Here is a 14,049-nt window from a genome sequence, read left to right as displayed (position 1 = left end):
TTTAAACCACACCAGGTCAATTTGTTGTCCATCCTAGTTGATTCTGCTTCATGGATAAAAGAGTGGCTCTCTAACACTTCCTTAAATTTAAATTCCAGCAAAACTGAAACCATGATTATGGCTTCCCCTTACACCTGTCCTACGATTAAACGGGTGCATGCATTCGTCTGCATGACTGCTAAGTCCAGTTTTTGAAACCTTGGAGTTCTATTTGATACCTTTCCAAGTTTTAACTTGCATGTTAAATCTATTTTTTGGGCTTATTACAATGTGCATCATACAGACCAATTTCACTTTTGAATAAAGACTCTCAAAAATCATAGGATGGAGAAAGTGCTCCCTTTGGTAATATCACAAGATCAAACTGGATTTATCAAGGGTCGACACTTATTTTCAAATCTTCGACGCCTGTTTAACACTAGAATTACCAGAGCCTACGAAAAAACGCGTAATTCCGTCCCACCTTAAATCGCTTCTTAAATCCCTTCACACCTCTCTGCCAGCGCTCTTAGTCTTCTAAATGTGCTGATAAAGAGAAGCTTGGAGCAGCCGGCTATTCCATCCCCCCACCAATTTAGAACGTGCACGAACTTCTCTCAGCTCATGCCTTGATGGAGTATCTGGGAGTGAAGTGGAGTTTTAGAGTGGAAATAATAGATCGTTGTTTGGAACACATGCATTTCATGTCTGTTCCGTTTCTACAGTAATCTGTGTCAACACATTGTTAAAACAGAAATGTTTTTTTATATTCTAGTAGTAGATGACAAAATGTAGGCATAAACTATATAATGTATGAAGTCTGAAGTCCAAATAGTAAAGAAACATTTTCACAAGAATAACACAATTGCTTTTATTCAAAATATAACTGCAGAAACAAAAGCCACCTTAACATGCGACATTGACACCAGTTTATTGTAACTGCCTCTGTGGTTCAATAGACTCAGCCCCCGCTTGGGAATCAAGAGATCACAAGTTCGATCCTGCCCCTCCGCTTTGAGAAGTAAACTGCTCTTAGTCTTACTGTTTTAGAATAAAAGCATACATTTGATTTCAGTCTGTAACTGCCGGTGCAATTTATGATCCTTGTAAAGGTTAGCTTTTTTTTTATTCACTTTTCATTCTCTCAGTCGCGCTCAGAATCAATCCATACAACCCCATCTGACACGGCTGTTTTCACTAAAGACGCGCTATAGCTCTGCAGTGTACCACGATGCATACTAACGCCAACCCCCGGTTCTGACACACAAACGCTGGCGAAGCTGCCTTCTTCGTATCTCACCGTCACTTGCTTTTCTTTTTATTCAGTTTTATTGAGTGTTCCTGCCAGTCCCCGCATGTTGCTGTATGCTGTTTCTTTTGTACTCCAGGACATGCAGAGGAAAGAATGGTAAAGACCAGTAACTTCGGCGCTATATGCAATCATCAGACACTCCCCATCTGCCCGTGTCGCTCAAACACAGGAACATATATTGGTGTAAAAGTATAACAAAAGTGCACTTTTATTCAAGTGCACTTTTTCCATCACCTTTTCCTGTAAGAAGCAATGTACACACTTCTCTCTATGCTGTGGTTTCTATTACACACCTGAAAGAAAGAGACAATATATGTGAAAATATAATCGCACTAATGCAATATTATTTGAAAACGAACAGCGTCAGATCGGGTGTGAATTTATGCAGGAACTGGAAATTCTCTGATGCGGACCTTCCCCAGGGAAGAAAGTACAGTGTCAGGTGCTCATTCAGTGTAATAGAAACCATAGCACAGAGAGGTGTGTACACGCAACAAGTAAATGTAGGAAGGACGGTCCTTGGGTGTGTGGGAACTGTTAATATTTGAATGTGATGATTTTATATAGCACGGAATGAAAATCTGCACTTCTTAGCATTGCACCATGCAAGCTGTCGTATCAATCGCCTACTGTAACTTGCTTTCTTTTTCTTCGGTTATACAGGTAGTTTTGAATAAAAGTGCACTTGTTTTGTTTGCGAAATGAAGTGTCTGCGTGCACTTTTCGTGGCATTACACGTGTATTTTTGAGCATGCCCGCTTGAGCAGTATAAAAGTATTGAAAAGTATAACAAAACAACGGGCAGATGGGGAGTGTCTGATGATTGCATATAGCGCCAACTTACTGCTCTTTACTATTCTCTCCTCTGCGCCCTGGAGTACAAAAGAAACAGAATACAGACGCGCTATATAGCTCTGCGTTGTACCACGATGCATACTAACGCCCCACCGGTTCTGACACACAGACGCTGGCAAGCTGCCTTCTTCGTATCTCACCGTCACTTGATTTTCTTTTTATTCAGTTTTATTGAGTGTTCCTGCCAGTCCCCGCATGTTGCTGTATGCTGGATATTTTCACATGTATTGTCTCTTTCTTTCAGGTGTGTAATAGAAACCACAGCATAGAGACATTGCTTCTTACAGGAAAAGGCGATGGAAAAAGTGCACTTGAATAAAAGTGCACTTTTGTTATACTTTTACACCAATATATGTTCCTGTGTTTGAACGACACGGGCAGATGGGGAGTGTCTGATGATTGCATATAGCGCCGAAGTTACTGGTCTTTACCATTCTTTCCTCTGCATGTCCTGGAGTACAAAAGAAACAGCATACAGCAACATGCGGGACTGGCAGGAACACTCAATAAAACTGAATAAAAAGAAAAGCAAGTGACGGTGAGATACGAAGAAGGCAGCTTCGCTAGCGTTTGTGTGTCAGAACCCGGGTTGTGGCGTTAGTATGCATTGTGGTACACTGCAGAGCTATAGCGCCTTTAGTGAAAACAGCCGTGTCAGATGGGGTTGTATGGATTGATTCTGAACGACTGAGAGAATGAAAAGTGAATAAAAAAAAAGCTAACCTTTACAAGGATCATAAATTGCACCGGCTGTTACAGACTGAAATCAAATGTATGCTTTTATTCTAAAACAGTAAGACTAAGAGCAGTTTACTTCTCAAAACGGAGGGGCAGGATGAACTCGTGACCTTGATTCCAAGCGGGGACTGAGTCTATTGAACCACAGATGCAGACACAATAAAGAGGTGTCAATGTCGCATGTTAAGGCGGCTTTTTGTTTCTGCAGTTATATTTTTGAATAAAAGCGCAATTGTGTTATTCTTGTGAAAATGTTTCTTTGCTATTTGGACTTCAGGCTTCATACATTATATAGTTTATGCCTACATTTTGTCATCTACTACTAGAATATAAAAAACGTTTCTGTTTTAACAATGTGTTGACACAGATTACTGTAGAAACGGAACAGACATGAAATGCGTGTGTTCCAAATAACGATCTATTATTTCCACTCTAAAACTCCACTTCACTCCCAGATACTCAATCAAGGCATGAGCTGAGAGAAGTTTGGCACGTTCTAAATTGGTGGGGGGATGGAATAGCCGGCTGCTCCAAGCTTCTCTTTATCAGCACATTTAAAAGACAAAGGACGCTGGCAGAGAGGTGTGAAGGGATTTAAGAAGCAGTTTAAGGTGGGACGGAATTACAAGTTTTTTCGTAGGCTCTGGTAATTCTAGTGTTAATGTAATATACAGTAATCCCTCGCTATATCGCACATCGACTTTCGCGGCTTCACTCCATCGCAGATTTTAAATGTAAGCATATCTAAATATATATCACGGATTTTTCGCTGGTTCGCTGATTTCTGCGGACAATGTGTCTTTTAATTTATGGTACATGCTTCCCCAGTTTGTTTGCCCAGTTGATTTCATACAAGGGACGCTATTGGCGGATGGCTGAGAAGCTACCCAATCGAGCACGTATTACATATTAAATAAAACTCCTCAATGATATACAATATGCTTCCCGCGCACTGCTTCGCACACTTAAAAGCTCTAACAGCCCGTATTCATTTTTCATTGTTTGCTTTTCTCTGTGTCTCACTCTCTCTGAGAAATACAGGCAGATACTTATCCATCATGCAATACCATCAGGGAGACGTATGATTGGCCCCATTATCTGCTCCTGATGGAGGGGGTGTGAGTAGAGGGGCTGTTTGCAGAGAGGCTGTTTGCTTAGAAGATACGGACTCGCCAGTAAAAAAATGCTGAAAGGCTACCTTCACACTGATCCCTTCATTGCGCCGCTTTATCGCGGTGCTTGCATACTTAAAAGCGCACCAGCCCTATTGATTTTTGATTGTTTACTTTACTCTCTCTCTGACATTCTCTGCTCCTGACGGCGCACCTTCAAGAGGAATATATGTTTGCATTCTTTTAACTGTGAGAAAGAACTGTCATCTCTGTCTTGTCATGAAGCACAGTTTAAACTTTTGACTAAAGGGTGTTACTTCATGTCTAGAGGGCTCTAATAATGTTAAAAAACGTATTTAGATGGTCATAAACTGGTTTTCAATGCTCTAACTGCGAAAATATTAGATTTATAAATAAAGAATCCTACTTCTTGGAAATTCATTTATCTGGCTGTAAACGAGGGTTTACTGTATAACTGTGCGGAGAATATTTATAAACAGTGTGGGAGAGTTTCTAAGAGCTTAAAATGTATAAAAATAACCATACAAACATATGGTCTCTACTTCGCGGATTTTCACCTATTGCGGGGGGTTCTGGAACGCAACCCCCGCGATCGAGGAGGGGTTACTGTACTCACCAACTAAGTCAAACACCCCAGAAATATTATTATCATTGGATGCAGAAAAAGCATTTGACATGATTGAATGGAAATACCTTTTTACTACATTAGAGAAATGTAGGTTTGGCCCGAACATTTGTGCATGGATCAAACTACTGTATACCAGTCCAGAAGTTTCAATTTGTATCAACAACATTTGTTCAGACTACTTTAAATTAGAACGTGGTACCAGACAAGGATGCCCCTTGTCACCGCTGCTGTTTGCAATCGCCATTGAACCACTGGCAATACACTGTCGAAATGCTGATCGGATAAAAGGGATTATCAGAGAAGGACTGGAACAAAAAAATTCTTTATATGCAGATGATATGGTACTGTATATATCAGACCCACAAAATTCTGTGCCTGTAATCTTAACAGCACTCACAGAATTTCAAAAGATCTCTGGTCTCAGAATTAATCTGAATAAAAGTGTACTCTTTCCAGTGAATTCTCAAGCATATGATATTAGATTAGACACCCTACCTTTTATCATTGTAGAATAGTTTAAATACCTAGGGGTAAATATCACAAATACACATAAAGCTCTTTATCAAAAAAATTAAGCAAGACTTGCATAGATGGTCAACCCTTCATCTCACTCTAGCTGGAAAAACTAACACTGTAAAGATAAATATTCTTCCTAAGCTCCTTATTTATTTCAAAACATTCCAATATACATCAATAAATCATTTTTTAAGCAATTAGATTCAACAATAACTTCATTTATTTGGAACTCAAAAAATACACGTATCCAAAGAGCGACCCTACAAAGACAAAAGGCAGAAGGTAGCATGGCTGTACCTAACTTCCAGTTTTATTACTGGGCAGCAAACATACAAGCTATAAAAACCTGGACACAAATAGATGAACATACACAGGCCTGGTCTGCAACAGAACTAAAATCCTGCAGTACTTCTTTATATTCCCTGCTCTGTGACCCAATAAATGCAAGTTATCAGCAATATACTAATAACCCAATTGTGCTTCACTCACTCAGAATATGGAACCAATGTGGAAAGCTTTTTAAGATGGAGCAGCTTTTATTTGTGGCACCTCTGCCCGAGAACCACCTCTTTCAACCTTCGCAAACATATGCAGTTTTTAATATCTGGAAAAAATTTAACTTGCTTAGAGATCTTTATATTCACAACGTCTTTGCATCCTATGCACAATTACATTCCAAATTTAACATTCCAGCTACACATTTCTTTCACTATCTTTAATTTGGAACTTTGTTAAATAGAACCTGCCTGATTTTCCTCATCTTGCACCCTCGTCCAGGCTGGAAAAAATATTGCTCAATTTCAAGGACTCAGACACCATCTCTGCAATATATAAAATTATTTTACAGTCCTTCCCTTTCAAAGATCCAAGAGGACACTGGGAAAAAGATATCTTAATTAATATATCAGAAAAGGAGTGGAAAATAGCAATGCAGAGAATTCACTCGAGCTCTATATGCGCAAAGCATACAATTATTCAACTCAAAATTATATATCGAGCCCATCTGTCTCACCTAAAACTCTCTAAAATGTTTCAAAGGCAAGATCCAACCTGCGAATGCTGCAATCAAGTCCCAGCCTCACTGGGTGACAAGTTTTGGGCCTGCACCAAATTAACATCATTCTGGACCAAAATTTTTAATTACCTTTCAGACAGCCTTGGTCTCACAATCCCTCCTAATCCATTAACAGCTGTGTTTGGGATTCTTCCAGATGGGTTTAAAGTGGAGAAGGACAAAAACTGTGATTGCATTCACTACACTTTTGACACACAGACTTATTTTGCTAAACTGGAAGAATCCTAACTCTCCTTTTTTAAGTCAGTGGGAAACCGATGTTTTAATACTATTTGAAATTGGAAAAAATCAAATACTCAGAGGATCTGTACAGATTTTTTTCAAAACATATCAGAATCTAATCAGTAATATTTTAGAAAAAGCTCAAAGCACAGAGGAAGCAATTATTCCTGTATTTGTTTTTCTTCTCCATTCATCTCTATTGGCTTATCAAACTCATCAATTGAGGCATGTTTACAAGCCTTAAGTTTTACTCCGTTGGCCATGCTCTCTCTCTCTCTCTCAGGGGTGGGGGTCGACTTGTTCTCAACCTTACTTTTTGTAAAAATGTATTGATTTGTATGGAATGATTGCAATAAAATTAATAAAATTTCAACAAAAAAAAAAAAGAAATATTTGTAATAGTGTGGATTTTAAGCAGTAGTTTTCAGTTATAGGACAGAAAATGTCAGAGAATAAAGTTAGAATTTGCAAATGCAAAGATAAATCTCATAGTTCATATCATTCCTTATAATAACTATACTGAAATCCCCCAAAAGTATAAACTACCAATTTGTTGTTACACTGCGGGGACCTCTGCCAAATATTAAATACATACACTGCATTGTATTTTAATATTTATGAATTCCAATACTTACTAATTTACATTACAGTATCATTACAAATCTGTTGTTACTGTTAGTATTTATATTTTTATACTATATGACAGAAAAAGGCACAATATGTTTCACAGTTCAAGCAGTACAACAATAAGCATTTTACTGCAAATGAAAAGTCCAACCAGACACAAGCAGAGTCTGCGTACCTCTCTGGCAATACTGGTCCTTGTTAACCAAAGTTTCATAGATTGTTAATTTTTCCGCTGCATACCAGACAAGCAGCTCTACTGCTCTACTAGTTTAGATGTCAACTGAGATTATGTTTATTGGTAACGTCAGGATAAATGCTTTCTAAAATTTGTTGTGTTACAATAATACTCAAAATCTGAGCTACAAAGCTTACATATGGCTTTGCTTTTATCCAGCGGTTCTTTACAACACGCCATTTAAATGCACAGGAAGTCCATACATCTGATTTACTGTACGTGTTGAAGGCAGATTTAATTTGGGAAGTACACACCATTTTATGCAGTCCTACCTGCAGCCAGACTCTTCACATTCTATGCAAGGTAGTAAAGTGTTTTTTTCCATACTAAGCCTTAACAGGTGCATTAATAAAATCTACTAGATTGGATGCCAAAAATGAAGATAAGCAAAAATCCACATATAGTAATTGGCATGATAAAGATCCACTAGATCGATCTTGAGACCTTAAAAATCAATATCAAATCATTTAAAGAAAAAATAACTATTAATAGGAAAATCGATACTTTTACCCAGGCCTAATACAGAGAAGAAGCTCAGACCTCATTAGTAAGAAAAACTGCAAGTGCAGGGGGAAAAAAAGTTTAGGTGAGGTGTTGTTTTAGTTTTCACTGCTCGAAGATGTTTGCCAGAGGGAAATCTTTGGAACAGGTGATGCTCCGGTTGAGTCAGATCAGCAAAGATCTTTCCAACCACTTCCTCGATCTATATAGGACTTCAATGTGTGATAAGCTACAGCCTATGATTCTTTCAGAGGCTTTAATGATGTGTTGCAGATTGGCCTTAGCCTGAAAAGAGGCAGCAGCAAAACAGACAGTTATAGATGAGGTCAGAATGGATTCAGTGTTGGATGTGTAGAATTGGACCAATATTAACTGATGGAGATTGAATTTCCTCAAAAGACACAAAAAGAACATTCTCTGATGGGTTTCCTTAATATTGGATGTGATGTTATTGTCCCACATAAGGTTTTGAGACAGCACATTGCTCAGAACTTGAAAGATACTGTCTTCCCAATGGCTGAGCTATTAATAGCACATGATAGGTGAGCAGGTGACTGTTTCCTGCAATTTATGATCATCTCTTGCATTTTTTTTTTTTTAAATGTTATGGTCCAGATTTTCCATCTCTTGTCTGTATATGGACTCATCATGGTTTGAAATGAGGGCTATTAGTGATATGCAAATATAGTTTGACAGAGAAATCACCAGAGGTATATTCTTTTGTGGAATTATAATACATTTATAATACATGCTCATGGTGCTTCACAGATTCCTAGAAAGAATAACTGGGTATAAGTAACATTGGATACAAATATTTTCTGCATAGAACACTAAAATAGATAAATACAGGATATGCAAAGCACTAAACAGAAGAAACGACAATAAACATTAAATTCAATACTAAAAGAACATATACATTTTTTGATATAACACACAAATTATCCTGTGCATCTGGACAGAGAGGTAAACTGAAAGAAGGGGCAAAATGTTAGGTTAAGGTCAAAGCCTTCCTGAACAGGTGAGTTTTGAGTTGTTTTTTAAAAGAATGAATTGAGTAGCGGATATAATTAATTTAGGGAGGTCCTTCCACAGTCTGGGAACTATACAGCTGAAGGTCCTGTCACACATAGACTGCAGGTTAGAGTGACTCAAAAAAAGATTGCCAGAATCAGAGGACCTTAGTGGGCGAACACAAACATTGTGATGGAGAAAGTCACTGATGTAGTCCAGTGCAAGGCAATTTAAATCTTTTTAGGTTATTAATAGAATTTCATATTCAGTGCTGTAAGACAAAGGGAGCCAGTGATGGCAAAGCAAGATGAGCGTTATTTGCTCACTGTAGGGGACGTGTGCGATATTGGCAAAAAAAAAATCATGCCTTGATGATATTTTCTGGGACTTTGGTTAGAACGGTAATTAAAAGATATTTTGCACACTTAAAAACGTGTTTGCAAAAGTCTTTTTGAGATAGCTTAGTGTTGCTAATAGGATATAAATTATAGTGTATTACTAATGAGATTAATGGAAACAACAGTTAAGTAAAACAGGTCTTATGTACTGTGTAAGTGAAGTGAAATAACACAAAAACTTGTGTTTTCAACCACTCAAGTGGATTTACATCACTGTTACCAGGTATCAAGTAGCTCTTGATTTCTTTTTCAATGGCAGCGAGTAGAGACTCACATTTTCTGAATTCCTGTGTTTTTTTTTTAGAAATAGCTGTCAAAATACTTTTTGCTTTCTTTCTTTTTACTCCCTCCCTTGCATCACCACATGCTTCAACTTCTGCAGCCACTGGGGTGGGATAGAGCAGGGTGAGGAGGTGGGGGATATGTGCAAGTATTTTAAATAATGATAGAAAACAATGTGCTTTGAAGTCAGGGACCGACCCAACCATGACACTTGCAAAATAAAATCTATCTAATATCCATACAATTAAAAATAATTTGTTTGAACAGATTAATAATTCGTTCAAAGTGTTGTATTTGGTGATGGAGTTTGTTATGTCATGCCTTCTATTGCTTTTCTTTTCGTATGGCATTTATTGCAGAATAATTCTGCTAAAGTTTGCCGAGTGTGTTTTTGTGCTTGTAACTTGGATGAGTTACACTTATTGTGAACAGCTGACTCCTGGCATTTTTTTGCATTCTTCATGGTCTGTGCAGTGGTTTAGTTCTCAGATGGTGAAACAAGTTACTTGTCGAGCTGTCTTTAATGGCAACCGATTTCCGACATAGTCTGCCGTCTTTTCAAAGCCATACCACCTCTACATGAGTGAGGATGGACCATGTCTTGAAATTAAACGTAGACTGCGAGACTGTATTGTCCCCTGGCACTGTTTGCTCACTTACTTTAAGGCAGCTATGCTAGCTTAACTGTGATGTGCTGACCGTGCATGCCAATGCATTTGCTTTGCACATGTGCAGCTGTCTATCCCCTTTTAGGTTACATGAGACAGTGAATGCGTGGATTCTCTCAAGACGTGTTTTTGATTGTTTTTTGTAAAGTGAGTGACATACTCACTTTCAGCTTGCACATCATTAAAACAATAGTTATGATATTATGATAGACGATACACATCGCATACTCCTAGTATGCTCCCATATAGAAATAATGTGTCAGTCTGGAACAATGTAGATCGCAGTAGGCCAATTTTGTTGAAATTTGACACACTTATTCTTCAAGGAAATTGTCATAAAAAAGGTTTTCGTTGAAATCTTTCAAAATGCAGCCCACCATACACATTTTTGAAATTTCAAATCTCCTACAGAAAAATAGTGTCAATCTGGAATCTGTTATATCTTAAAACAGAGAAACATTCTGTGCAAATTCAATTCAAACAGGTGACCTCAACTATATATTTTGTGTGTTTATCTTTATTTACTAATCTTGTAGTGATGAGTCTTCAGATGTTTTATGATGCCAACTGCTTCATTTGTATCTGAATCAGCAGATGTAACTTCTTTGAAGCTTATTTGGAGATGTGTGTATTTGAAGAGCAATCATCAGGAAATTAAAGGCAATGGAAGCAAAATTTATACAAGAAGTTGGAACATTAAGAGGTGACGTGTGCAAAATTCATGGCAGCGGCACAACAGTACTTAATAGTGCTACATGTAAAATGAAAGAAAACCCTGGTACATAAAAAAATGTCAATCCCATCACAATGGTATTTGGCATACTGGCCTACTGAGATTAGGAAAGATAATCACTTTATTTTTATATGTTTTTCTTCATTTTGACCTTAGCAAAAGTATGCATTCACTGATTGCTTTTAAAATTACCTGACTACTCCACATGATCAGAAAAGCAAACAACTCTTACACCCTAGAACCTTAGATCCTCAAATGAGTGTCTCCTTAGAATTCCAAAAACTTAAAAGAAATGGTGAGGCAGCCTTCTGCTTTTTTGCACCTAAAATCTGGAATAGCCTGCTAATAGGAATTCGCCAGGCTAATACAGTGGAGCACTTTAAAAAAACTGCTGAAAACACATTACTTTAACATGGCCTTTTCATAGCTTCACTTTAACTTAATCCTGATACTCTGTATGTTCAATTCATCATGATAACTATTCATAGTGGCTCTAAAATCCGTACTGACCCCAACTCTCTCTTCTATTTATTTTTCCGGTTTCTTTGTGGTGGCGGCCTGCGCCACCACCACCTATTGAAAGCATCATGATGCTCCAACATTGATGGACTGAAAGCCAGAAGTCTACGTGACCATCATCATCAAGTCCTTCCATGAGAACCCTAAATACAAAGAGGACTGTTTCACTTATGTTAGGTAGATTGTCCAGGGGTGACTGGGCGGTCTCATGGTCTGGAATCCCTACAGATTTTTTTTTTCTACAGCCGTCTGGAGTTTTTTTTTTTTTTTCTGTCCACCCTGGCCATCGGACCTTACTTATTCTATGTTAATTAATGTTGACTTGTTTTTATTTTTTTTTACTGTCTTCTATTTTTCTATTCTCCATTTTGTAAAGCACTTTGAGCTACATTTTTTTGTATGAAAATGTGCTATATAAATAAATGTTATTGCTGTTGTTACAGCATCTCCACAAAATGTTCGGCTGCAGCCCTCTTAGAGAAGAACATGATTATGTGCCTTGATGCAAAGAGCAGTACTCCACTAAATGAAGCGGACTAATAACGTAAAACCAACCGGAGAGATTTAAAACATTAAGTTTTATTTAAAATATCAAAATAAATAATTATTATTATAAAATTAATTCAAATACAGAATATTGTAATTTCACATTTGAATTTAATAGCTCTAGTTGAAATAAACTTCGATTTACAGAGTCTGTTTGAGAAGTATTGTCTATTCCACACCACCATGAAGTCTTTCTGAAATTACATCATCTCATTTAGGCTTACTCATGCCATTTGCATTCCCAGATCCCATCTGCTGGTAAAAGACCCTGAAATAACTTTAGAACAGAATAATGGCTGTCTTCCAACAGCGATTGGTCTTTATTCAGCATAATTATTGTTTATTTCCCAATAAAATTACAAAGAAAAAATTTCCTAATTGTGAAAAATTTTTAATTTTGATATCAGTAAGGCTTTAGGAAATAAAAATAAAGTGTTTCATTCGTAGCCATTCATTAAGAGATCAGAGAATTAACAGTTGGACTGCATAAATATTTTAGAACTTTTTAATATTTTAATAAATCTTTCAGGATTTTCTAATGTTGAATGGTAAGAGAACATATTTTTGTTGTGGGTCTGTAATAGTTGGTTAAATAATAATTTTTTTTTTAACCAAATGGTTTATAATTTGACTCATTTCATATCAAACCTAATGTGTAGGGATTTAACTTAAATTTCACATTTGCTTAAAAATAACAAAACAGAAAAGTATATAAAAATAAGAAAAGCAGCAACTCACCATCATCCTTATTTTGAAGAACACTAAAATTGCACCATACCGCCTGCAAAATAATAAACAAAAATTGTTAAGTAATATTAAATACATTTAAGTATACAAATCAAACAAAAAGGAAAACTTGCTGTATGTGTTTAAATGCACATCACACGCAATTTTGCTTGCACCAAGTAAAAAGAAAATTGTCTGTGAAAAAATGTATTTAAATACCGCAGCCAATGCACTTCTTAGAAAGAGACATGTTCAACTTCTGTTGATTACTTCCAGCATAACAAATAAGAAATAAAGCTATGCCTAATTAAAAAAAAAACAAACAACAAATGTATTCTTGTGTATAGACATTAAAAAGTACAGTATGTTATAGTAGTAATTTACAAGGGAGAAATTTAAACTTCAGAGGCATTAAAATGTACTATCATTTGCTTCACTTAAATGCACAGTTGCTTTCAAAATTACTGATGCCACTGTTCAAGTGAGAGGTAGAGGGAGCCGAAACATCAGACTACAGAAATACAACATAGTTTACATTTAAAATATTTAAATAGGTATGACATAGATTTCAGCCAAAGTTCCTGGAGCAGTTGAGCATGAGCTGTGACTACTGTGTCTCCACATATAAAATACAAAACTGCAAAATTACACTGACAACATTATGCCCCAATTTAATACTGTTAACACTGCACATAATTTTGTTAACATGCATTGTGTCAAGTGTTTTTTTTTAATACAAATGTGTGAAAAGTATTGAATTTCCTAAATAGAATTTTATATCATTTTAGTGAAGTTACTTTATAGGCTGCCTTTGGCCACTGACAACAGAAAGTTCATTTCTGATTTTTTTTCCCATTTCTTTCTACTGTAACATAAATGAATAGTTTAACATACCTGAAGGACAGGGCTATCCACAGTAAATGCCTTATATACATAAGATGTCTGTCCTCTACTTCCTCGTGTCCATATGACCATATTGCCAGTTGAATACAGCTCTTCATCATATTCAACTCCTTCTAAGTCACCACCAGTGCCTTTTCTAAGCTGCCAGCTTTCCTATAAAAAATAAATACTAATCAACATAAATAATATTTGCATTTGCACATTTCAGAAAACCAGGACAAACACCGGTTTAGTTTCAAAGGTGATATTTCTAAAGATGTAAGTTTAAATTAATGCACATCTCTGCCCAAACACACTGCAACAAGGTGTCAAACTATAGGTGAGATATCAGGCTATAAAGTCTGTTTTTCTCATGTGCTATGCGTTTTATTACATGAATATATATGAATACAAATTTTATCATACAGCAAGACCCACAGGTGTATCAAACAAGTAGCTAAAA

General features: G+C 36.7%; 1 protein-coding gene across 2 annotated transcripts in view; it reads right to left on the bottom strand.

The window, feature by feature from the left end:
* The window catches only part of anapc1 (anaphase promoting complex subunit 1), a 260,906-nt gene that overhangs the window by 235,117 nt on the left and 11,740 nt on the right, over positions 1 to 14,049 (bottom strand). For both annotated transcript variants that reach the window (XM_039748373.1, XM_039748374.1), the window contains exons 3-4: positions 13,599 to 13,760; positions 12,717 to 12,759 (exon numbers count right to left, since the gene is read on the bottom strand). In XM_039748373.1, coding sequence (XP_039604307.1) covers positions 12,717 to 12,759; positions 13,599 to 13,760 — 205 coding nt within the window. The remainder of the gene's footprint in view (positions 1 to 12,716; positions 12,760 to 13,598; positions 13,761 to 14,049) is intronic.

The sequence above is a fragment of the Polypterus senegalus genome, chromosome 3 (genome assembly GCF_016835505.1).
Source record: "Polypterus senegalus isolate Bchr_013 chromosome 3, ASM1683550v1, whole genome shotgun sequence".
Lineage (NCBI taxonomy): Eukaryota > Metazoa > Chordata > Cladistia > Polypteriformes > Polypteridae > Polypterus > Polypterus senegalus.
The sequence above is the reverse complement of the archived record's forward strand: the minus strand, read 5'-3'. Positions and strand labels throughout refer to the sequence as shown.